The following is a 26494-nucleotide window of genomic DNA, read 5'->3' on the forward strand; positions in this document are numbered from 1 at the left end:
AGCTGTTAGTATATGAATAAACTTGTCAGGAAAACAATAAAACTTACAATACTGGGAAAGGCCAAAATGTCAAAAGGCTGCTGCAAGCAGCATTAAATATGCTGCTTTTAAAGTTGAGCTATAGAAACATACGAAGAGTTTCTAAATAACATGGGCACTGGCAATTCTTCAGATATTATTCCCCTCATTCCCTCAAGACATGTCTGTGTGCGTGTGTGTGACCGTCTGACATGCAGTTGTCGTGACCTCTTGGCGCAAATCTGCAATTTCAACAATAAGCCCACACCAGCTGTGATTTCCCTATGTTCAAGGATTCTGAGATCTCCAATGCATTATTGATAACCTCGTTGCTGTGCTAAAAGCAGAGCCTGATGCACTCATAATCCCAGACTTCTCCTGAAAAGCTCCAGCTTCACATGCCAATCGATCATGAGAAATAAAATGAAAAAAACCCATTTCAAAACCAGGCTACACTTTGACTATTGCATCCATTTCAGTGGGTATCCTGAAAATTTAAGCCTTTTTTCAACTCCTCTTTTTTTCCTAACCCTCAATTATGATGATCTTTTACTCCTGACCCTGTTAGGGTAATGCTAGATTATCAGGAGCATGATTCACATGCCAGCTTTGGGTCACATTTATATTTTAAGTGTACATTGTTTTTGTAGCTAAACTCCCCAAAGCTAGTATTCTGCTAACTAGCAAATGAAGCAGCTAACAGTATTTTAAAAAAACCCCAAAACACAACAAAAAAAGAAGGAACAAGTTATATCAAGTGAATGCAGTAAACAAGATGACTTATAAAGACAGGAAGAGGAAAGAAACAACAATAGTAAAACTGCCCAGGATACAGCTTTACTTATGCATATTTAGGAAGCTCCTGGAAACTGAAAACACAAGTATCACCAATTTTCTGGTCTCAGTTCAGTATGTAAAGAAATGCTCAGACATTGCATCACAGGAAATGTTCTCTTCATGTTTCAAGACAGACTGTCATATTTCAGCTTGAAACACAATTAGATATTAAAACAATTGCTGTACAAGTACAAGCACTTCTGCCAGGCACTATTAAAATCCAGCTGATGAGACACTTGGCCTCTTAGCTTCAATACATAATTCTTCATGCCTGGTTGACTATGCTGCATTGTTTCTTCATTATTACATCCGTGCTCAGTCTTTTTTTTTTTCTTATCTTTTCTTCATGTACCAACAATCAAATATGATTTGGTTGGAGGTAGGAGACTTAGACAGTCATGACTTCTCAAAGTAGAAAGATTCCTTGAGTCATCCCTATTTTAAAGTATGCAACAACTTGAGTTTCAGTTCATTTTTTTTAGGAAGTTTATTTAAACAGTAGACCCAAAAGGAACTAATTTTCAATAATATATCCAATTTTAAATAAAATTACATTAATGATCACTAAACAGGTGTTGTTATTAAAATTATACTGAAAAAATCTGTATATACATCTCATCTTTTAGATCAGTGTCTAAACCTGAATTATCAGTAGAAAAATTAAAATAAAAGGAATTTTTAAATTTGATGGCTGTCCCCTGAGTTTATACTCGCCCAGGACTGACCAGGACTTGTTAAGATTAATATATTTTCTTTAAAAATTACTACTGAAAAGCCAAAAATTATCTAAAGTATCATTGAAAACTTCCAACCAGAGAAGTCAGAGCTGAAGTACCTTCTATGTACAGCAGATAATGCCTCATTAGTGTATGGCCACTTTAAATACTAGACATCAAAATCATAGATTTTGCTGGAAAAGCTGGCAATATTCATTGAAGAGAAGTAAGCTGCGAAGTCCTAATGCCACAGTTTCGTGGAAATAACAACATAACAAGTCCAGGGTGCCTACAGAGTCAGTGAGAAGAAAACTGCTACTCTAAAAGGCCAAAAGAAGGATGCCCAAACTGTCTTGGAAAAAGCCCAGATTAGATACTCAATTTGGGTAACAGAAGTGAGATGGTGTGGCTGCCCCTTTGGAGCACTTGCATTGCTGTGAAGAGCAAACAGATCACATTTCACCCTGGTGCACACCCTGTGAAGGCAGGGAAAACAAAATTTTCCATGTACAAAAGGGGCAGAGTAAACTGGGGGCTGAGGGCAAGAATCTCCCTTCCCTCCTCTTTCCTTGCTTGTATCAGTGGACAAGAACAATAGCCAAAAGCTGAAGAAACACACCTAATACCAAACTAAATGCATTTATGACAAGTGCATTATGAATTGATCAAGATAGCTCTCAAGGATATCAAAAGAAGTGGAAAGAAATTCTAAGGAATTTCTAATTTACTTCACTTTTAAGTTACATTTAGAAGATTTGGGATTTCTAAGAACGCTTGCAAACTTCACAGGTTCCATATGAAGACACAACCTTCTCCTCAATCAGTTCCATCCATGTGGTAAATTCTCAGTGGTTTACAATAAAATGTTTTATTAACTGAGTTTGTATTTCATCACAACACATAAACCATAAAGTTTAATTCCTCATTAATTTAACCCCAACATCAATTTACAGAAGTGTTGTTTTGCTTTCTAGTAACCTACAACAATGCGTTGTCATCATTGTCATGAAAACTATCCCCCTCACCAAAGAACCATCCCTTCATTTTCATTGGTTTTCAGTGGGGTTAGTTCAGCAAAGCAGCATAAATAGCTGCTAAAATGGCAGCCTAAAACAACACCACTTCAGGCACTGACCAGTGAATGCTGTGAGCAGGTTCTCTGGCAAGATTAAATTCACATTTTTATACCACAGAATGCCGCTGTTCTGCCTAATTCTAGTGATCCTAATTATTCTCCTCTTCCTTTCATTTACTTGTGAGGAGAAGCCATACTGTTTACCTGAGATTAGCTTATTATATCTGATGAAACACAAAATACCTAAGTCTAGAACATAAATTCTGTGTAGGCGCTGCAAGGGAGTCCCCACGTCCCTCCAGAGGTCAGACTCAGAGCACACAAACACAGAAGTTTCAAGTCCAGCAATACCATCTTCACATTCAAATACAAATAAGCAACTACATTTTTCTCCCTCCTTTTTCTCAGAACTTCTTTTGGCAGAGAACACATTTTAAAAAATCATGTCAAAAAGAGGTAAGGATTTGTTTATAAAATTCAGTGATGCTCAAGATTTATTTAATAATACCACCATGACTGAAATATTAACAAATATTAATAAATATTCATTAATATATAACTAGAAAAAATGTCAACAATAACTTATGATAAAAGATGAAAAAAAACCATTTCAAGGATTAGTAAATCACAATTTTGAAAACTTTCTGTGTATACCTGAGATTAAAGATAAATAGAACTTTGATAACAACCACAGAGACAGTATTTTATCCTTGATGCAATCCTCTACCAGTGAAAGGTACCATTCTCCTGGTTTAGCAATACAAGATTAGACAGCAAAGAAATATGGATAATTTGTGAAACTATGAAAGTTTAGAGACTATTTTCACTTATATTTTGAAAACCTTCTGGCTTTTAACAATTTTTACTAATTTATTCTTACAAGGCCACTAAAACTCTCTTTTAGTAGTCATTTTGTTATTTAGTTTCACAATTCTACTTGAATATATGATAAAAATATCAAATTTTGTGATATATATTCATTACTTTTTAAAATTAAATTTTTAGAAAACGAAAAAAAACACACACAATCTGTTTTTTCCATTGTTCTCGTATTTAAAAAAACAACTAGAATTGGCTTTTATTTACTGCATCTTTTCTAAACTTTAATACATTTATGTGCCATTAAAATAATTTAGTTTGGAGAAACATGGATAAATAGTGCTCTATACCAAATACCAGTTACATTAAAGGTGGAAAATATGATTAAAAATTCCATGGTGTTATTCTAGTCCATTGAAAGAGAATCTTTTTTCTTGAACACACTCTAAATTAGCCACAGAGGGGAAAAGGTTTAACCGGTAAAACAAAGCAAAGTCCAGATTTTATAAAGTAACTGCTGAATAAGTTACTAGGAAGTACTTTGATATGAAAAACTATTGTTTTATCACATGAATCAATGAACACATTATGTTACCAACGTTTGTTTCATATCAAAATGACTTCAAGCTCTTGAGCAAATAACATTTATTTTCTTTCAGGAAAAATCTTGCCAGAAATGTATTTGTTATCACATTTCTATAAATCATGCTAGAAAGCTGTTTGTTATCACATTTCTATAAGGCAATTATTGTGTACACCAAAGAAAAAAGTTTAGCCCAACACATTACCACTAATATTTATGGAGAAGGAGAAATACAGAAGAGGCTTCAACTTCATAATGTAGGGCCATTAATTAGCATCAAATGAAAGAAAAGCAATAAAGCAATTTTGTCACCAATTACTGACAATTTTCCTAAGTGCAACCATTAATTTTGGATAATATAAACCCATAAAATTAAGGGACCAAAACTATTTGAATCAATATTTCTTGATAGTCTCTTCCTACTGATTTAAATACTTTCAGGAGTACCAAAATGTTTTAAACTTTTTGTAAGAAAAACGGAAAAACATATGGTTATGATTTGCAATCTAAAATTTGCTGGCTTTTTCTTTGGGGCTATTTTCCTTTTCTTTTGTGGCTGAAAATAAGGAAAAGCAGGACAATTAATATTGTGACTCTTTGGAATTAACACAGTTAACACATTTGTGTTGACTGTGTCAACTCCTACTGTTTTAGGGAGCTTTCATAAAAGGGAAGCATGTTGAGGAGAGCCAGAAGTATCAATGTTTAATAGTCTGATTAAGGAATCTCCGCTATGTACTGACATTATTAGCAATGTACCGACACAATAATAACATCAAGGGAGTATGAATGATATCCTTGCACTGGGATATGTTCTCCAGCCTCAAAAAGAGAACACAAACCCCCAGCAAAGTGCTGTCACCCACCCCCATCTCTCCTGCCCAGCAGAATTCCCATCAGGCGTCATCACGCACCGACTGCCATTGGTGGAGAGCCTTGGCCCTGCAAGATGTGGCCACAGCAGCCTGGCCTGGTGTCCTCCTGTGCCTCCCCAGCACAAGGTCACCCTGTGCACAGCACATTTCATGCTGCAGCCACTCCAGGCAGCCTCCCCAGCCCGGCCCCGTGCCCTCTGCGCTGCTCTGAGCACCAAATCCAGGTGATGCGGCCTCAAGACAAAGTTCTGCAAAACTCTCCCAAAGCTAGGCATAGCTTTTATTGACAAATATACTTTCTATACTGCCTTTTCCCTCAGCATTTGTCTGCGCTCCAGGAAAGCAAAGCAACCTTTTTGATTAATATCAATAGGAATTTGGGAAAGAAATTACATGCGGAACACCACCGTGTCTCCCAGAAAGACCCACCGAGGAAACCTACAGTTTAATCAGCATCCATATCAATTCCTAAACCTCGGGTGCTAGAGTACAAATAAACACTCTAAAGGGGTTTAGCTGCAAGGAGATAAGATCTCTCCCTGGGGAGACGGCTAGAAACTGCTCCATTGCCTTTGTGCAGACTACTGGAATGTGCTTGCTTTTCATTTCAGTCTTTGTGTCTGGCACTCAGGCCTCACAGGCAGTGTCTTAAGCCATGCAGGGTCAGGGCAAACAGAGAACTGCATTCATGGACAGATCAAGTTTATGTGAGAATCTGCTCCTCCTGTGCCCTCAATTTCCATTTGAATTGTTAATAAAATCTCAGCCTGAAAGCACATGATCCCATCAGTGGGGAAGTCATGCAGAGAATCCTCCAGCTCAGAAAAACAAAATTTCTTTATCTTTTTCATCCTCCTCCTACATTCGTGGGAATTATGCCATGTAACCCCCCTCCTAAAGGAACCCCCCTGCCCCAGCACAACACCTGATTGCCAGTCCTCAGCTTGCACTAAAAAGCAGCAAGGGAAAGAAGAGGAGAGAAGGGAAAAAGATACACAAACAATGCTCAGCAAAATCACAACTACAATAATTGCACCTTTGTAGCAATTTAAAAACTCCCAGACACCTTCAGGCAAAAAGAAACACAAACATTTCAATTTTTAAGTTAATTTCCAGCAGCTGATAACACCAGCTGCAAGAGTTTCCCACAGCTTTATGACACTGCATGAACTACAGGGCCACAGAGATAATAAAAGGTCACACATAAAGGAAAGAACAGAGCCATACACCAATTAACTTGGTCTCCCCATGCAAAAATTGTGCAGGAACAAGAGCTGATATTTGCTGCAGGCACCAGACATGAATCTCCTAACCTTGCCACAGTCTTTCTGGGCCTCTTGTTTCTCCTGCCTTTGCTCCTTGCAAACTGGTTTAATATTGAACGCTGTTCAGAGGGATGGGCTGATGAAGGAAAACATGAATTTCCTGCTTGCCCTTTAAGGTGGGTTAGAGGGGGTGCTAGTAATCAATTACAGAACAAAAAGCAAAAGAGACACTAAAGATTTTACAAACTAGATGTCAAAGTGTGCATGCTGGTTTCTAACCAAAACACTCCCTTTACTTCTTCTTTAAAATTGTTTTGTTTCTTTTGAAATTAGAAAATATAGTAGAGTATTAAAGTAAAATCTGTGTGAAATGCAATGACACAGAGATTGATGCAGTTTCCACTTGTTCTTTAGAGCACCACATCAGTCCCAGAAAAACAATAACTGCACTAAATATACAATGGAATTTAAAATCTTGTGGTTCTGAGTTTTACATGCTCCCAACCCTGGCCTCCACTCCCTCCTCCTCACACTCATTTGGGAAGATATTTCTGTTTGCAGTAATCATTGGAATAAGGAAAGTTTTAACGCTGAAGCTGAGTGTCTGGAACCAATCCTGTTCCTCATTTCACTCACAAAGTCTTCCTTTTCTGCCTGGCGACCACCAAAAAACTTTATCTTTGCAGTAAGTACAAACACCTGGAAAAGCAGATTAGACCTTTGCCTACCTCTGAACAGTGCTTGTCTGAATCATTACTGCATATTATTAATCAAATAATATCAGTCTGAATCATTATTGCATATTATTAATCAAATAATATCATTACTGTGACAGTATCTCATACTTAAAAGATGATTTAAAAATAAAACTGGTATTTCAAGGTTCTGTAGGCCTGGAGGTCTCCTGGTTTGGACTAAATGGGCTCACAAAACCAAAATCCATCATCTGTAATATTCCTGTCAATAAAGGATATATCACAGCAGCTGTTGAGGATGGAGTTTGCTAGCACATGATGAAACTTATTTTGTTCTAGTCTAAATTTTGCACATTTTTAGCTAGGGCTGGTGGAATTGGGAAGAACAGCCAATGGATAGAGCCTTTCAATCTGTTCACCAGGTGTCTGCAAATAGGTCACGAGTGTTATTAATTACTTCATTAGCCCCAAGTCCTTGAGCAGTGTATGCAAACATATTTGACCCTGTGACACAATTTTTAACTGACCGATAGGAACAATCACTGTTCGTTATTCGCGATGCGTGACTGGTCACCCAGAGCACAAAACTCTGCTCTTTTCCTGGCTGGGGAGAAAAGAGGGCATCTTCTGTTTGCTAATTCCCCACAAATGCTCACAACTGCCTAAGGAGTCAGTTAAAATGCTTTGTTCAAATGGGACTTTCTAGCAAACACTTGTTGCAGGTTGTTTTTTTCCCCACACAATCTGGTGGCCGGTTGGTGTGGCTGTGACTGCAGGCTGGGAATCCCTGGGAACAGAGGATGAGCTTCCTTACACCAACACATGCACACCCACAGAACACACCAAATGCCATGTGGAATTTACCATTTCAACACATTGTCTGCCCATGTGACAGGATGTCTACAGGCCTTCTTGCCCAAATGACCTCTTCGTTTTTCACCTGTGTATGTACTGAGAGAACTTCCTTTTTTTTTTTTTGTACAGTCACCCTCTCCTCATTCAAACACTTCCTTAAAACTCCTTTCTCTTGGATAGCTTATTGATGCTCACTCATATTTTATGGATAAAGTGAAAGCTGCCATATCACACCACTAAATACAAAAACTGAGAGCAACTGCAGAGCAGAAGAATGTCCTTTCATTAAATCCACACCAAAAGTGTAATTCAGTGTGCATGTGGGTACAGGGAGGAGGAGAACATCCTAGCAGGAAGTTGCATTAAAAATATGTATCATGTATACACAATCCAGAGCTAAAATCTGTTGACTTTATCCAATTTGAAATAAAAATTTGGACTGCTCTTTTGGCATAAAATAAAGCTAAGAAGAAAGGTGAAGGAACAAAAATGGCAGGAAATTAACTTCATCTTATAAAAAAGAAGGCAGGTCTACTAAAATGCAGGCTCTGCAAAAGGATCTATTAAAATTTTCCATTTCTCCCATGAGATTAAAGTATCCATCATGCACGGGGAATCATGAAAAATGATAGATTTTTCACAGTAGAACTCAGAAAATTAACTCACACCTTGCAAGTTCTAGCTAAATGCCTTAAATGAAGAGATGGTTTTCTCCAACATCTTCCCATTTCCTACATTACCTTACATATATATACTCTAGGTACAGTATGTATTCCCTTCATGACTACCTGTGAATTTAAAAAGGTCCAAATACTGAGATGGATTGATTAATTTCTTTTTTTTACTTTAAAAGAACACTCTAAATATTTATATTAATCAGGTACTAGAATTAAATTATTAGGGTTAATAGATTTATTTTTACAGGAGTTTAAGATTAGTATCTAAGCAATTAACTTTGGTATTTCATGAATCATTAAACTGTTTGCTATAAAATAGTGAAATTTAGAATGGGTAAATCCCAGTAAAACAGCAACAAAATAAAGTTTATCCACTCATTTTAAATAATGTCCTTGTAATATTCCAATAGTGTTCTCTAAAACTAACTTAGAATTTTATTTTGTCAGCTAGTAAGCTGATAAACAAAACACATCCCTTCTTAAGGAGGTGAATGTAACCAAAGCGCACAGTCAAGAGACTTTGTCTTTCAACAAAATCTAAAGCACTAAACAAATATACACAGAAACAACAATGCTACCTAACTCCTCTCTTCTTAAAACACTTTTTTTCCCTGTCTTGAGTGCACACAGAAGCAAATTAGACTTTACATCAAGTGGGTGTGAATTTTCATGAGTTTCAGAAAGCTGGTAATTTGCCATCAGCAAAGCCAGAGCCACCTGCAGGGGCACAGGTCATTCCAGTCTCCACCACTGTGGCCCTTTGTGGACTTATCCTTCCATGGTTTTGCCACTTGTGCCAGACTCTAAACGGCACAGGGAACATACAGGGTGTGACCAAGGATGGAGGTTCAAAATACTCATTGACATAAGTATGACTCTATCTTTTGAAATGAGATTACAGACTTTGTAAAATCCCACTTTCACCTTCCCTCTGGTGAGACTGTATCTTTGAATAAAAAAACTACAAGTGGTTTGGGTTTTTTTTAAATATAAAATATAAAAATATTTAAAATATTTAAAAATATTTTATATAAAATATTTCTTATTAGAGAAATAACATCTACATCTATATGAGTTTTGTCACTAAAAACAAGCTAACTTTTGCATTTAAAATGGTGTGAATAAAAACGAACATTTGAAAACACTTATAAAAATTTACATTGATACCATTTGAGGCAGGTGTTAGGGGAGGTTATTTACCTATAAATATTTTACTCTCTGTAAAAAGATAGTGGGAAATGGTGTGCTTTTTAGTCTCCCATAAACAGGAGAACATGTACACAAACATTCACCAATAAACACAACAGATTTTTTTTCCTAACATGTTTTAAGTATGTTTAAAACCCAGGATATTATTTTATTAATTTCAGAAAATACCTAGAAGGCTGCTTGTGTTGAAAACTGGCAAAAACCAATACCAATGCATCTGTGGAGCAGCCAGTCACCATCCTAGCTTGCACACTTTCTTCTGTGAGCCAGCCTGAAGTTGCAGAGGTATAAACCAAGAAAACCCAATAAAACAAAGTGAGAAAGCAAAACACCAATGTTACTTCTCCCTGTCCTTCATGTCAGCTGCAGGACAGTCCAGGGTGGGAGAGCAAGGCAGAGCAAACAAGTTCGTAAGCACCACTGCATCTACAAGATAGATGTAGAATTTATGCAGGATATGCATAAATTGAGCCTCTCTACTCCACCATGTGATCAAAATTCAGTATCTTTATTTCCGTGGCAATGTCCAGTATCTCTAATGTAACTGGAAGCTTCAGCTGATAAGACTTGGGTCTCGTTTGAACAAGTTATGACTTGGGTCTGATTTAAACAAGTGAGCTTTCAGGAATAGATGCAGCAAACAGTTTGATTGCTTTTTTGTTCTCTGTGTTGTCATTGTCCCTCCTCTCTTGGGGATGGTAAGCCCCTGTATCTTAATATTTTAGCTGTGTTTGCACTGCCAACAGTGCTCTGGGGCTCTGCTGGCATTTCCCTGTTTTGCCTTCATCAATCCAGCCTGGAAGGCAGAGACAACCAAGACATAGAGGCCCCTGTGGCTTGTGGCACGTGTGCTTCCAGGGTCCTAGGTACCCCCGGGACACCTTGGTTGTGTTTTCACAATTCTGCAACTCAGGTGGGTTTAGAAGGCCATGAACTTGCTCCTTTTTCATAAACTGTTCCCTTTTAGAACAATTAAAAAAGTTCAATGCACTGTGTCTTTCAAGTTGTGCACTCTATGTTTCCAATAACATGACAATATATTTTCTTGTAGATTTGGAGAAAGAACGTGCCCAAAAAATAAAAAAAATCTAGGTTTAGTTCAGAGAGCTAGGAAGTACTTATTTAAATTCATTTTAAATTTATCCATGAAGATATGGAGCTTTTTGAAGACCAAAGACGTTGGAAGGTTTAACTTGGAAAGATACACATTTGGCACATGGTAAATTCCTACTGTCATAGGCCCTGTGTGATTTTTTAACTTCTATGCTGACCAAACAAGATTCAAAAATCTGCCACAGTATAAGAAACATCCTCAGCAGTTGAATATTTCTCCCTCTTTAAAGCTGTTCACAAGAGCAAGGCAGTTCTGCGATTTATTAACATGAAATAATTTCAAATGGGTATTAAATTACCTCACATTTATCAGCCCAAATCAATATAAATTTACAGTGAACAGTGGAAGGCCTGCAGCATGAGAGGGATGAACAGCAAAACTGACTGCAAAGTATGAAAGAGAAGCATGAGGCAGTTGAGTCCTTATCATCTGACACAGCTGATAGAGCAGGAGGGGTGGAGATTCATGAGAAATGGGGTCTTGCAACACCTGATGGTCCTCAGAAATTTAGGTGATTAAGCTGGATGCTCAACTCAGAAGGGGTGATTTGCTGCAGCAAAATATTAGAGAATTCTGGTTTTCCCATCTAGAGGAATAATAAAATCCAATGCAGGAAACAACAAACCCTAGAATTATACTTTAGGCTCATTCCCTCTGGATGCTGCTCTGTGGCCACCTTGTCTTCAGATCTCTTCCACTGCCAACTGGAGGGATTGGTTCCCACTCCCCTGGTGCAGACCCTCTGCAGGTGACAAAATCCTGCCAAGCTACAGGGGTGCTTATCAATATGGCTAAACACAAGCTCCTGGGAATCTTTATATCAAAGTGTTGGTTAAGGTTAATGATGCCAGGGATCAGCTTCATTGTTCATCTTTGGGAACATCTTCAGGAATCTCTTCTCATGAAATACCTAAAGGAATTTCTGTGGTAGCAGAAATCTTATAAACCTGTGATTAAGGCAATTGTGAGTGAAGCTACCACACCTAATCAAAACTATACACAAAAGGTACAGTAGAAAACAAGATTAGGTGATAAATCACCTCTTCTTGCAAAATTTTAAAAAAGAGAAAAGATTTAATAAAGTGGTCCAGCTAGGTAAAAGCTTGAGCAAACAGGAGTGATAGCCCAAGAAATGGTTGCATACAAAATGTATAAATCAAAAGGAGTATAAATAGTTAAAGTAAATAAATGGGACCAAAAGTACATACAATTTTAAAATTAAATCAGAGAAGTGTGGGTTTAATTCCAAAGGGAACAGTGTGCCAGAGTATTGAGTTATACATTGCTATATTGAAGAGTAGGTCAAGATCTTATCAGCTCTATTATGAGGAATGTCAATAAAAGGCTGTGCTATGATAAAATGTTTAATTAAAAATGAACATTGTGCAACAGATGAACTCTTTGCATTATACAGAAAAAGGAGTCAAATGGATTGTGTTCTCCAAGTTACAAATTGCAGTGAATCATTTTCACTCCATCAAACATTCTTATCACTACAAAATCTTGTATTAAGAAATGGATTTACTTATACTACAATTTTTTTTACACATTAGTGTAGGACTGTACCTACAGGATACTTCAAATACTTGAGCATCTGGAACAACTGTGAGGAGAAGAACACTAGGGTCTTGTTCTCTGGGTACTCTTTCAGGTGAATAAGTGGTTTGCTTTGGCAAGTTAATTAACAAGACAAAATATTAATATTGATTCAGTGAGTTGATCCAAAAGCAACAGGAACAAGCAAGACTCAATATTTTGGTTCACTACTTATATTACATACATTTACTCAACATGACTGCCCTAAACATCTCCCACAGTTCAGTACAGAAGGTGACAAACAATGACACCAAGAGCACAGGGGACTGAAAGCAGCAACACCCATGGTAGAGAGACATCAGGATTCTTCCCTGGTGAAAACACTTTACCCCCGTCATTTCTGTAATTTTAAACATCTTTGACACTGGCCAGAGCCAGGATACTTATCTATGAGAGTAAAGGCAAAGGAATTCAAGATGGAAAATATGGTTTTTACACAGTTTTAAAGGAATGATGCAAAATGCAAGGAGCACAAAATGGTAAATTAGCACCACAGGACTAGGCAAAAAATGGCTTAACACCTTCATATACTTCCCTCCCAGCATAACTTTGTGTAATAAAGCATTACAGAACATTCATATGGACACTTAAGCTAGGACATGCAGAAGAGAATAGTTTTAATATCTCTACCACTCAGCTTCAAGCCCCCCACAGAGCATACAGATGCATATGGACAGATGCACTGCATAAACTGAATACTTCCTAAAACCCAGCCCAAACTGGGAGAGATTTCTGATGAAAAACATTGTAAAATTCCTAAAATAAGATACAGCAACAGGATGAAACTTCCAATAGGAGCTGATGAACCTGAGATATTGAAACAGAAAAACCAGATAACAGCACACTCAGCATTTTATGTCTGTCCCTTTTTCAGAAACAATTAATAATTGCATTAAAAATATCTGAGTCGAAAATAGCCTTGGTGTAGCATTCATGGTTTTAACAACCAAAATTTATCCTCACATTAGACAACAATTTTAATGTACTTTATACAATAAATGGAATATATTAGAGCAAAGAGCTCCACTGAACAGCTGATAGAAAAAAAAATCATGTAGAAAATAAAAATTCTGTTGCCCTTTAGTCAAAGGATTTGTAAGTTATGAATGACCGGTGGGCATCAAATGCTCCAGCTGTGAGAGTGTGAAAGAGTCTATTACTAAAGCAAGAATAATACCGAAGTACCTATTTTCATCTGTGGACAAAGATAAACTAATCAAATCCAAACTGTTAATAAGGGGAAAATCCACAATATGCTCATGAAAGAATTACCAGCCAGAGAAACTGATGATATTAAAGAGCTATTAAGTGATCTTGTCTTCCTCTCAGAGTTAAGCCTTGTTTCCTGCAGTTCTTGCATAATAATACCTTACCTGTAGGATTGCCACCCTATCCCTTGGTAAATTGTTCTGAAGTCCCTTATCTTTCCATCAGACACTATTTCCTGAGATTCAGTCTATAATTACCCATAATGATACAGTCATATTTAAGGACAGAAAAATATAGGTATGGAAATACGTTTCCTTCGAGCACAGGACATCCCAAATCAAGAAAAAATAAACTTCAATAAGAGAGAATTATTACCTAAGAAGCAGATTTGGTAGCAATATTAAAAACTAAGCCCTCAGAGGAGGTCCAGTTAGGGGCACGAATAGAACAAATCCTTCACTAGGAGCCAGTAGAGATTCCCAGGGTCATGGCCTCGTTGAAATTAAGAGAAAAACTCCTACTGATTTCAATGGGGCCAGGATATGGTCCCCATATTTTATCCAGAGTATATCATCACAAGTGTAAACTACAAATGAAGCATCATGAGGTGAGGTGCCTATAATTCCTAATGTTTTCATCCACTGTTATAGCCAAGACCTCTCCCTGAACTCCAACAGAGGCAAATTAGTTCCACATGTCAGATACTGACTAATATTTTCCCTTACACTTGGTGCACAATGAGGGGATACAGTACAGCACAGAGCAATTAATACATTTCTTTTTGTGGAATAATGTACGACAGAGTAAGTCAGAAAATACGTCTCTTACTTGAAGTTGCTAGCTCATGAAAAGTATAAGCAGGAACAGCAATCAATGGAAAATAAAATAAATTAAGCCCCCCCTTACTGACCAAAACCTTCCTAGTTGTTGCTTTGCTTGCTTTGTTTCAACCCTTCTTTCCTTGCACATCTCCCGCTGCCCCTCATTTCCAACATCACATCTGAATCTGGGATTACAATCTATCCCAATCCAAACTGAACCAGCTTTTACAGTTTCCTGAAAGAGAAATCTAACATATAGGATAGGACTGCTAAGCATAGGCACCTCATGCATTTTGCATACCCTACAGAATCCTGCCAAGGGCTCAGCTGCCATTCCAGATGGCTGTGGGTCTATTGCGTGTTTTGTGTCATATTTACCAGTCCCATGTTTAAGTAACAAACTCTCACCTCAATATGTCTTTTACCACCAGTGAGAAAATAGGGAAAGTGAACCAAGGCCTTTAGGCAGTACCTATTCACTGCACTGCACTTTGACCAGAGATTATGTATAATAATAATAATAATAATAATAATAATAATAATAATAACAACAACAACAACAACATGCAAACCTTCCTCAAATCACTCTCCTGAAACCATTCTGTTAGGAAATAACCTTGCCTGCGGAAGAGTAACTAAAATATGCTCTTTCTGATGACACATGCATGGGGACTACAGAGTGCACCTGTAGTCACAGGTAACAGTCACAACAGCCCAAGAATGCTCTGGAACAAATCTGTGACACAAATGAAAGCTCGTGGAACATTGTAGCCCACTACAACATCTGGACTTGTTAATTACTCTCTTGGGTAAATACCAACACAGAGGAAGCCACCAAATCCAATGACAATCTAGGTGAAGTCAAGACTTGGAATACCTGTCTGACTTCACTTATATTAAACAGAAAAGTGACTATGAAGAGCTTCATTAGGCCCTGTGGAAGAGAATAAAACCTACCTCATTCTGAGAAGCTGCTCTCCTTTGGCAGTACTGCTCAGTGGTGAACGTGGCATCACTCAGAGTGGAGCATCACAGCAGACAGAAGATGGCATCTGTGGAAAATGTTTCTTTCCAGTCCTGCAAAATAAAACCAAATCACAGCTCTTTCAGAAACAAAGACTCTGTAAAAACACTGTTCTGTATAATTTCAATATTATTTTAATTAAAGTCACACTTGTAAATTCAATGTTTCACAAAGAAGAAAAAAGAATTAGAAAAACAACAAAATCAAATGGAGAAGTAAACAAAAAACATTCCCTCCTCCTCAAGCTGGCAAATTCAACTTGACTTCGAGAGTTCAATCCATGCTTTTATGGATTTCATTTACAAATGTAATAAAGTGCCTTTCTTTGAAAAACTGATTTTCACCATTTAGAAGTAGCGAGTTTATAACAGTTTAGAAGTAAAGACAAGTAAAAATTTGTAAGCTTTCATGTATTCGCCAAGTATCCAGGATACAATAGAATGCTGACTACCACGATAACAGTTTCAAAATATCCCACAAAACCATTTATGATGGAAAATTAATCGCCACTTTTTCAACTAGACCACAACACTGAGTGCCACAGCCAGGTGCATCTTGAACACCTCAAAGGATGGTGACACCATCACCTAACTGTAGAAGTGTGAAGATAAGCACTGAAGAACTAGACAAAATTGAAGTAAAGAGATCTATGTTGATCAAATTGATGGTCATATAACTGGATTTTCATTTTTTCTGACAATGCATGAACCAAAGTGGAAACTGCTCCTAAACCCACACAGACTTGTATACAATCAATATGAACACACAGAGAAAGGGAAACAGGATAGGGAGAAGCTGATTATTTTGGTGCAAGCTGAGACCACAAGAAAGACAAAGCCAATTAAAAAAAATACACAATAAGTATAAACATTACCTTCAGGTATTCTTTTTTCAAAAGGTTTTGAACCCAATTGAAGATAGTTTGTAAACATACATAACTTCAGTAGTGTGACAATCAAATTTACAAGAGACCAATGTAATACTTTATTATATTAAGTACAAAACATTTTATATCTCTCTTACTCTCTTTGTCTGGAGTACCAGAACCCCACTAGCACCCTGTTTTAATTAAAGGTATGCAGACCACAGTTAAATTATATCATTTTAAGACAAGGTGAAAATATCTTGCGCCAAAGTGTCTTTTTGACTTTGAAGTTCTTTCCATGATTGAAGACAGAAACTAAATATTTTTCAATAATCTGTTGTAGCAAGAAGTTTGTGAACCAGGTGCCTACTGACAGAACAGAAATATCTTTTCCTTATAATTGATGTATCTGAGATTAAATAACTATTTCTACAAGATAAATTTCTTTTTCAGTTGAAATTAATACATATTTTAGGTATGCAAAAATACAAAGCATATGATGCCAATATAAAATAAATCCCTTTCATTAATCTCAAATGTTAAATTATCATAGAATGGCATGGGATGGAAAGGGACCTTAAAAATCATCTCATTCCAACCCCCTGTCATAGGCAAGGACACCTTCCTCTAGACCAGGTTGCTCAGAGCCCCATCCAACGTGGCCCCAAGCACTTCCAGGGATGAGGCAGCCACAGCCTCTATGGGAAACCTGTGCCAGGGCCTCACCACCCTCACAGGAAAGAATTTCTTCCTAACCTCTAATTTAAAAATGTTCACTGTCAGTTTGAATGCATTCCCCCCTTGTCCTGTCACTCCAGACCCTCATAAATACTCTCTCTCCATTTTTCCTATGGGCTCCTCTCACGTACCGGAAGGCCGCAATGAGGTCACCCCAAAGCCCTCTCTGTTCCAGGCTGAACAATCCCAGTGCCATGGCAGCCTCTCACCCACAGCACCCCCAGGGCCTTCTCCCAGGGCTGCTCTGGGTCTGCTCATCCCCAGCCTGCATTGGTGCTGGGGCTGCCCTGACCCAGGTGCAGCACCTTGGACTTGGTCTGTTAAACCTCATGAGATTCCCATGGGCCACTTCTTGAGCTTGTCCAGGTCCCTCTGGATGGCATCCCGTCCTTCAGGTGTGTCACCCACACCCCTCAGATTGGTGCTATCTGCAAAATCTGCTGTGGGAGCACTCAATCCCTTTGCCCATGTCATTAATGAAGATGTTAAATAACACTGGTCCCAGTGTATTTGTCATGTCTGGGTATCTGCTTACATAGATGCAAGACTAAACCACAAGAGATCCATGGTTCAAACCATCAGACATGGACACACTGAAGATGAGATCCAAACATGAAAAGAAGACTGACATGCTTCTAACCAGTTTTCTTATTAACGTACACAGATATCTTCACACACAAACCCCAGCACAAGTAAAATTCTTGGGTTTCAACTATGTTTTCGCATAACATTATATAAAACATTATATATAACATACATGCATAACATTATATATAACAACATATAACTTATGTTTTTGCATAACATTTCTAGCCTTTGAAATATACATTTTAATGCCATCAGGCACTGTTGCTTTTGCTAGGTGGCTTAAAGACTAAATGGAAATTTCAGTCCCTCAAGTGATAGCCATTCAATATAAAACTCATGGCACAGTAGGACCTTCTTCATCACCACCACTTTGCATAACCTGATGTCCCTACTCACATTTACAGAGAAAGTCACTCTTCATAAAAAGCATAAAATTACCTGAAACATGTACTTCTGCCCTAAAACAAATTAATTCTTATGGGGGAAAAGCAGTTATGAATAATACTTGATACAAATTCATCTGTGTCAAGGAACTTTGGTCAAATCCACTTTGAATATGCTGAAATGAGGTCCACCACCAGCATTCTCTACTTCATAGCTGAGCAAATTTGTCTTTTAATATATAAATTATGAAGATGGATAAAAGTCCATAGAATAAGAAGGTATATAAGTTATGTTCAAAATTATAAAGTGTAAGTCTTTCATAATGGACTGCAAAACACCTCTCTGAAATAAATATCTTTGAGTCAGAAAAAGAGCTACAAGGGGAATATTTAAAAACAAAATTTTTGTTTGTAAAGTAAAACAAAACCAAATTCTCAGAGAGTGAACTCATAGGAGGAGAAAAACCACCAAAACAAAGTTTTATGATACTGAAACATTAAATGCTAAATACTATTTCTGTTCTTCCCTTGGAGAAGGAATGAGGAGAACCTCTTATTTAAGCTAAGTGTAATAGGAACAAACTGACATGGAATATCCATGGCCTGCTGCCTTCCACACTAAAATACAAGTTAAGTAAAATCTTCTATGCTTTGCCTAAGAATTCTATGGTTTGAACCGTTTACTAAAAGAAAGATGCAGGAAGGTTCTGCTCCCAACCACAGTCCCAATTCAAATATCTTTTGATCCCATCCCACGTTAGTTGTTATCCTGGAGAGGCGAACCCTCAACACCAGGTTCTCTGGGCTTCATCTTCACACCTGCACCTGAGGGATAAAGGCTGTGCTTTTTCCGACACGTGCAGAAAAGATCAGAGGCCTGCCTAAAACATTGCATATAAAATTGGGAAAAATTGATATTTTGAAAAAATACATTTGGTGCAGTGCTGAACAGCCAGCACTGGCTAAACAGGCATTGTAAGGCTCTTGTTCTTTTCCAAGAGTCAGTGTGAAAGGGCCTAGGAAGTGGCACCAGCAGAGCCCTGTGTTTCTGAGGAACAAGACTTCACTGACAGAGGTGAGGGGAATGCTTGCATTCCATCATCTACTTTGCTTTCAACATAAATTTTTCCTCATCTAGATTTACAAAAGGCAGATACTATGATAGGATGGTGCTATGAACAAAGGGGACAAAGAATGTTCCGTTTGATTTTAAGGCACAGTCAGACTTCTGTCCAGGAAAAATTTAGGAATATATATTTTTTAAAAAAAGTCTATAAAGTTTTAAAAGTTCTACAGTCCAAATGCTGAATCTAGCAGACTCAAATCACGAAAATAGCATTTTGTTTGAATTAATAGTTGCTCACCTTTTATTTCTGTAAACTGAAACTTCAGCTTCTACTTTCTCTTCTTTATTTTTAAAACCAATACAGATTTCCTTCACTGACCAAGACATAGCTAAAGTACTAGTCTAGATATTCAAAGAACCTGGAGTTAATTTGAAAAGATGCAGGGAATTTCGATAATGTTTAGAATGAAGGTCTCAAACAGAATTCTGAATTTTTCAAACATTAAAAAAATTCCAAGAGTGCCAGTTTTCCCTGAGAAACATCACTTCTCTTACGTCATTAAGTCAGAAAAAAGAAGTGCTGGGATTCTTTGCTAAAGGTGTCTGACAAACGGGAAAAAAAGTAAATAAATGATAGATCAATATAATTAGCCTATAATACATGTAAGATTATTTCTAGACTATATATTTTATACCTACAACAGTCAAAGGAAACAAAAAATAAATTGATTTCTGGACTGTACCTGATGGGAGTTTTTCTTGTTTTCCTTCTCACAAAGGACTTAGAACTAATATACCTAATTGGGGTGCATTAGTTCTAAGTCCTTTGGATATTAACTATCTAAATATATATATTTAGATAGCTAATATATATATTATATATAGGGTATATATATAAAATAGTTATATATATAGGGTATTAACTATCTAAATATATATATTATGTCTTTAGGCTTTGCATTTACTATGTTATACTTAATGGTTTATTGTTATCTTTACTATGGTTTAAAATTTAGAACAACAGTAAATAAATAAATGTTTTTTTGCTGAACAGAAATTAAGTGGAAGATCCAGAAAAGAAAAAAAAAGCTGGAAAACTCAACCTGGAAACCTGGAGTCTAGTTCCCTTTTGAAAACATCTTCAGCAATTGCCATTTTTTGCCACTCACTTTTATGACAGCAGATTATTACTGAAAATAAAGTTTGGAATTAATTTGAAATGAATTTTTCACCAGCCACAGTTCTGGCATGGAGCATTTGTCACCCTAACAAATGTGTACCAGAATTAATCTTCCTACTGTACAAGGCTTCCCCGGTAGCTTCACACCAGAGCAAATCACAGAGAATTATCAGATTTATTATCTCTTTATTGATATTCCTGAGGCATTTGGATGGATTGATTTGGATGTGCTACTCCTTGGACATATTAGATAGATTACTTAACAAATTTCCGAGCAGCTGCCCGTGACCCGGTCAATATCTCCCAGGAAGTTCCTGCTCACAAACACCCATCATTTGCCAGGAGCCCGTCTGTCCTCTGAGCTACAGCTGTCATCTTGTGACACACAAACCACAGTGCAAACAGGGGAAGTTAAAGCACCCCAATCTTGCTTTTTGAATTTAGACTGTATTTGGGGCTTATTATTAAGTCTCTTTGCATAAATGCTTTGAAAGGTCTCTATTATTCTACAGTTATCTAATCATCAAAAAGAAATGTTTCTCAAGAGACAAATCACTGTTCTATTACTCTATTTTGCTTTTAAAATTCCAACTTCTGACAAGATGGATGGTTCTGCAGCATGTTTTAGTTTGAACTGTGGGGCAGAGCAGATGGAAGGATGCTTAGGATTTTTTTAAGGGTTTCTACATGATAGAATCTGGTGATGGAACTTCTGGCTTACCACAGCAGATTCACAGCCTGGCACAGTTGTTCCCTATGCATGTTAAATACATCCCATCTCCTGATGGGAGAAAACTGCCCTCCCCACAGATCTCATCCTACTGCCTGGTAATAATGGCTATTCCTATTTTACCATTACCGGGGAGATTTTACACTGTACAAAGTGTAAAGTCCTTCTGACTAGGACTGTGCATTTCTAAACCTGGAGTTTGACCCTCACCTCCCACTCATTCTGCAGAAGTGACCCAGCACAAACATCCTGAAATCTCAGGATGGCACAGCAGGCTGGGCCACCTTGCCTCCAGTCAGATACCCAGGAGGCCAAGCCGGCTGGAGCTGGAATGTTGTGTACATCCCACAGCCAGGGATGGAAGAATTGTCTCAGCCCAGGGAAAAGGGAGAGGACTCCTTCTTCTCCCTTCTGTCCTTCAGCAATACTCCAGCAGAGGTAACGGCTGGATGGGACAGAAGGAGGAAGGAAGAGGGAGATTGGAAGGAAGGGAAGGAGGGAAGAAGACAGTACAAAAGTCCTCAGCATGTTTATCAGATCCCTGTGTCCAGCTGGGCAATAGGGAATACTAAGGATATGACTTAATCCTACCTCTCATACATTTTGCTCACCACTGTAGGAGGGCACTTTTTCTCAGGAGGTGATGTAGGGGGCCCAGATTTCAGCAGTGTTTCCTTACACCTGGTCATTTCTCCTTGACAAGTCATGCCAACCATGGAAGGGGAAGGGCAATGCTGTAGGCTAATTTCTCCAAACCCCTTTTTCTTATTTTAAACCCAAATAGACTTTTTGACCAGTTGCTCAGACAGCAATGAAGGTTAAGCCATTTCTTTTCTGTGCATGAAGAAGTCAATACACACAAACCCCTTTTCAAAGAAATGCTCCACCTGCCAGGCTAGAGGGTGATTCTGGCAACATCTTGGTACTGAGCACCTGACGTCCATGCTATGAACATTTACACTCTGTGGTTTGAATTCCTGGCTACAGCAAATCTCCCACATATCTTTCATCTCAAATGAAACCAATTCATGTGCTCCAAAACGTGAAACACAATCATATACTATTTCTAATACACTATTTTCTGCAAGCGTGCTTTACATGGATCCATATAAACTGCTTCTGAAGTAGAGGAAGACTATGGATAAGCTAGAAGCCATAAGAGTCAAGGAGCTGAAAAGGGTGGCTGAATTATTGGTCCTGTAAAAGTGAAGGTAACAAATATACTCAGAAAACTTTATTCACTGAAAATGGTTTTCCCAGAAAATTTAGACTGATTAATATAATAAGATAAAATAAAAATAGTGTCTATTAAGTTAGTCTGAATATTTTCCAGAGTAATTTAAGATAACAGTCCAAAAATAAATTAGATATCTAGGGAGACACAAAGACAGCAAGTAATTTTTCTGTTAGGAGTATGAATAGAATAAAAAATATTTTTCAGTAAAGAGTCTTCACATCACAAATCTTTCCCAGTAAAAGGAGTTCTCTTATCCAAATTATGCAACTAGCAAAAAAGAAAATGAGATTCTTTTTCACAGAATTAGATGGTCTTTTTCACAGAATTAGATGGATCTTAAAGACAAGCAAGAAGAAAAATGAAACTGAATTTATTCATTATGCAATATTCAAAAGTCCCTCTACAAAGTTTTCCAAGAATTCAAAGTTTACCTGAGAACGTTTCATTTCCTGTTATCCAGACCCATGTATTTCTGAAGAACTAGAAATTTAGAATTCATAATTCACTGCTTTCAATGGTAAAAGAACAACAGATGCAACGCATGGATGCTGGGATTATTAAGGAAGCCCGAGGTAATAAAATGCTCAAATTGCTTTTAAATTCAATGGTAGTGAGACTTATAACTCCTTAAGGCTGTTGAAAATTATATTTTCCAATATTCTTGAACCAAATAAATTAAAATTTTGATAAACCTTCTGTGAACAAGTAACTATTGATTATTTAATGATTGATTAAACTTTCTTACTAACTGCCTCCAGAATTTCAAATTAAGAACATTAGCACTCATATTTCTATTTTTCATAAATGCCAATTCTGTCTGAAATTGTGTGTTCTTCAACGTGAAAGATATCTTGAAAACAATTCTGCATAGGAGTAGGATATGGCATAAAAGCCACCCACTGAATGCTACCAACAATGAACCAGTAAAAAAATATAGTTAAAGAAGTAAAAATATGAGCATTTCTTAAGAACATATTTTATAAAGTAGAACTTCTTCATTTTCAGAACAGAAAACAACTGGTGATTCAGATCTATATCCCTGGTCATGCCCTGCAGGCAGCATGAACAGGATGGGATTCTGGTCCACCAGTTATTCCATGATGGCGTCTCCCATTCCCATATGGCACCCCTTTATCCATATGTTACACCAAAAGCCATGAAAACCTTGCTTCTGTTGCAATGAAATGAAAAAACAAAACTAATCAGCACAAAACTATTTCTTAAAAACAAATTCTTGGCTTTCAGAGAGCTCCAGTGAGTAGCTAAACTGCAATACTTGAGAAAAGCACTCCCTGCACTGTCCCACAGAGCAAGTCCAGGGCCAGCTCCTCTCCTGCCCAAGGCAGGGATAGTTCATCCTTGCTTTTTCCTTTATTACTGAGCCAGAAGAAGGCATTTTTATCAATACTTCTGAAAGCTTTTAGCCAGCTGTAAGCCATTTTACAACTCATAGCACCTGAAATTTCTGGTTGGGAAAGTTTCGTGGTCATATGGGATTATGCAGGAAGAGGTTTGGTGTGTGCAAAGACCTCACTGGGAAGTTACATGGGGTTCTTCAATTAATAATGTTGAGAAGTGGAAACACCTAGACCGTATGAAGCTTGGAGATTTCTCTGTATAAATATTAGAACTAGAAAAAGAGAAAATAGTGACTGACTATTAAGTTAGTCTGAATATGTTTGTTTGGTCTAATACTGAGAAAATCACAAATAGCAAATAAATTCCAGTATTTCAATGTGGCAATAAAGAACAGCACTACTGGTTTGCAGACCAGGAAAATTTTATTCCTTTTTAAAATATGGAGAAATGAGGGCATTGGAAATCTGCAACTTTCAATCACTAAAAGATTAGGTATGAACTAAAGGCAAGATTGCTAATATATGTTTATCCTGCCTACAAATACCTTCACAGCCTTTGCTTTTCCTGCAGGGCATACTGGTTTTGTCCTTCAAAAATCTCTCTTGCATGAGACCTGAAACTCTCATCGAGCAAGATAGAAGCAGAACAATGGAAAAGGTCTGAAGAGGCCACATATAATAAATCCAAACATGAAAGGCTCCAAGTTTATGGAGCAAAGTAAACACTTTAAAATATTTGTAATCAACATAGGGAGCCTTTTATTGCTTTGCAGAAATCCATGCCAAGAAAGAATTGCAGCTCTTTTATTTTTTAATGACGCAGTGTGCCGTTAATTTGGGTATAATGCCAAAAAGCTCCATAGTGTTATTCAGGAAAGAGTTGTCTAGAAACCCCTCAATGTCATAGATAAAATTGAATCTGAATGGCTAAACCAATTTGAAAACAAATCAATTCAAAACTAATTTTACCCGTAATATGCAGTTTTTAACAAACATCTTTCACTACAACAGAGTTACTTGTGACATCCTTAAGTCAAATACATTTATTCTGTTCCTGATGTTGCATACAAAACAGAAACACCTTTCTGGTACTACTCAGGCCACAAAGAAAACAAATGCCTGAATCCTTCCTCTTTTGTTATCCCATTCCCATCACTAAAAACAAAGTCATCCTCACAGCTAGGCAAACACCTTGGAACTTCTCCTGCCAATTCATCAAAACTCACTCTCCTGGAGTTTTAAGGTTCTTTCAGAGGACAACACAGAGAGTCTCTTCCCTTCTGGCCTGAATAGGTCACCACTGGTTTGAAATCCTACCTAAGAGGTGAATATTCTCCTGCCTTTTGTACCCAGATGCTGCAGGTATGGGATTGGTCCTCCTTCTCAAGGAATTAGCGAAAGGCAGAAACCTCCCAGAGCCCATCAAACATGGACTTGATCAAATTGCTGCCACCTTCCACTCACACACCAAGAAAACAAACATGACTGCATAAAGCAAAGCACAGGGGCAAGATGAAGGTCTCTCCTGTATTTGTTTGGCTCTAACAACTAAACATTAAAATAAGAACTTGCAATGGTAAGAGGTGGAAGGGACAAAGGGCTGAAAAATAATGGAGGATGGGGGGTATCTTTCATAAAACTATGTGAATTAGCCATCTCATTTGCACAGGAAATTATCTTGGAAAGTCCATGAAAAAAATCAACCAAATAAATTGGTTGACAAAGCAAGGATTATTTTTTTTATCTTAATCCTTATTAATGCCTAAAATAATAGTATGTTGTGTCTTTCAAAAAAGCCACCTCAGCTCAGACAGCAAATCAGCAAATTACTTCCCACTCTGTTATCCTGCCCATAGTTATGGTCAGGCCCTGCACATTAGTGTGAAGCAATATGAAGTTTCCTGTTATACTTTTTATTGCTTTTGCATTCAGGCTGAAAATTCACCTAAACCATCTAAGTACTGCATCACACACACCCTCATTTTTTTGGGATTGGAATAAGGATAGCAAAAAACATTAAAAAATTATGACTAAATAACTCAGAAAACCTGAAACAACACAATCTTTTGTAATCCCTACTCACCCTTCTATAATTATACTTCTATTAAATTTTATCAAAACAAATCCCTACTCAATTGCAGTCCTTTCAAAGCAAGAAGAAAAAGGGCATCTGAACAAATGCAAAAACACTTTTGTTCAAGTTTAAGTTTCAAAAGGAAGCACAGGACCAGGCTGTTCTTTCCTTTATTCTGAAGTATCCAGAATTTGCTTCAAAATATGCTTTCTGTTTTCTCATTAACCTTTAAAGCACCTTAAAATCACTTTGGAAAATAATAGTAATAATAATAATAATAATAATAATAATAATAATAATAATAATAATAATAATAATAATAATAATACCCACAACACCACAAGATAAGATTAGTTGCTTTTCAAGAATTGAGGAGGATTTGTTCTACTGTGTAGTGCATTCCCACAGGGGTTGTACTTCTTTGTCCTGTAAGGATTTTCTGTCCTTATAGTGAAGGAAAAAATATTTCCCTGTCCCAGGATTTACAAAATAATATCACTATTACAAATTCTTGAGGAATTGTTCAACAGCCAGGAAGTGTTAGAGAAGGAGCATATTTCCTTTTGCACAACAAAAAATTTAAAGTAATTTCTATTAATATTATACGGAATATTTTTGGATCCGTTCCTTCTAAACCCTTGTTAAAAAGTCCCATGGGACTGAAGTCATTCAGGATATTAATGATTTTTAATTTTACAATTACAAAGACATTTAATTTGACCTGAAAGTTCAAAATTAAATTTCTTAACTGGATTGAATAACATAGGGTTCCCCTCTGAGCAGAAATACAGTTCTTCCAGTAAATAAAAAGGCAACTATAAGAGATACATATATTTAATATTGATAAAAGGAAAAAAAACACAACAAACAAACAATGATATCTATTC

General features: G+C 37.1%; 1 protein-coding gene across 2 annotated transcripts in view; it reads right to left on the reverse strand.

Annotated features, from left to right (window-relative positions):
* The window catches only part of LOC102066084 (uncharacterized), a 280394-nt gene that overhangs the window by 160730 nt on the left and 93170 nt on the right, over nt 1-26494 (reverse strand). For both annotated transcript variants that reach the window (XR_012579206.1, XM_074536178.1), the window contains one exon: nt 15322-15441. Coding sequence is in view for 1 of the 2 variants with exons in the window: in XM_074536178.1 (XP_074392279.1) it covers nt 15322-15377 (56 nt within the window). In the remaining variant the exon portion in view is untranslated. The remainder of the gene's footprint in view (nt 1-15321; nt 15442-26494) is intronic.

The sequence above is a fragment of the Zonotrichia albicollis genome, chromosome 2 (genome assembly GCF_047830755.1).
Source record: "Zonotrichia albicollis isolate bZonAlb1 chromosome 2, bZonAlb1.hap1, whole genome shotgun sequence".
In the NCBI taxonomy this organism is placed as follows: domain Eukaryota; kingdom Metazoa; phylum Chordata; class Aves; order Passeriformes; family Passerellidae; genus Zonotrichia; species Zonotrichia albicollis.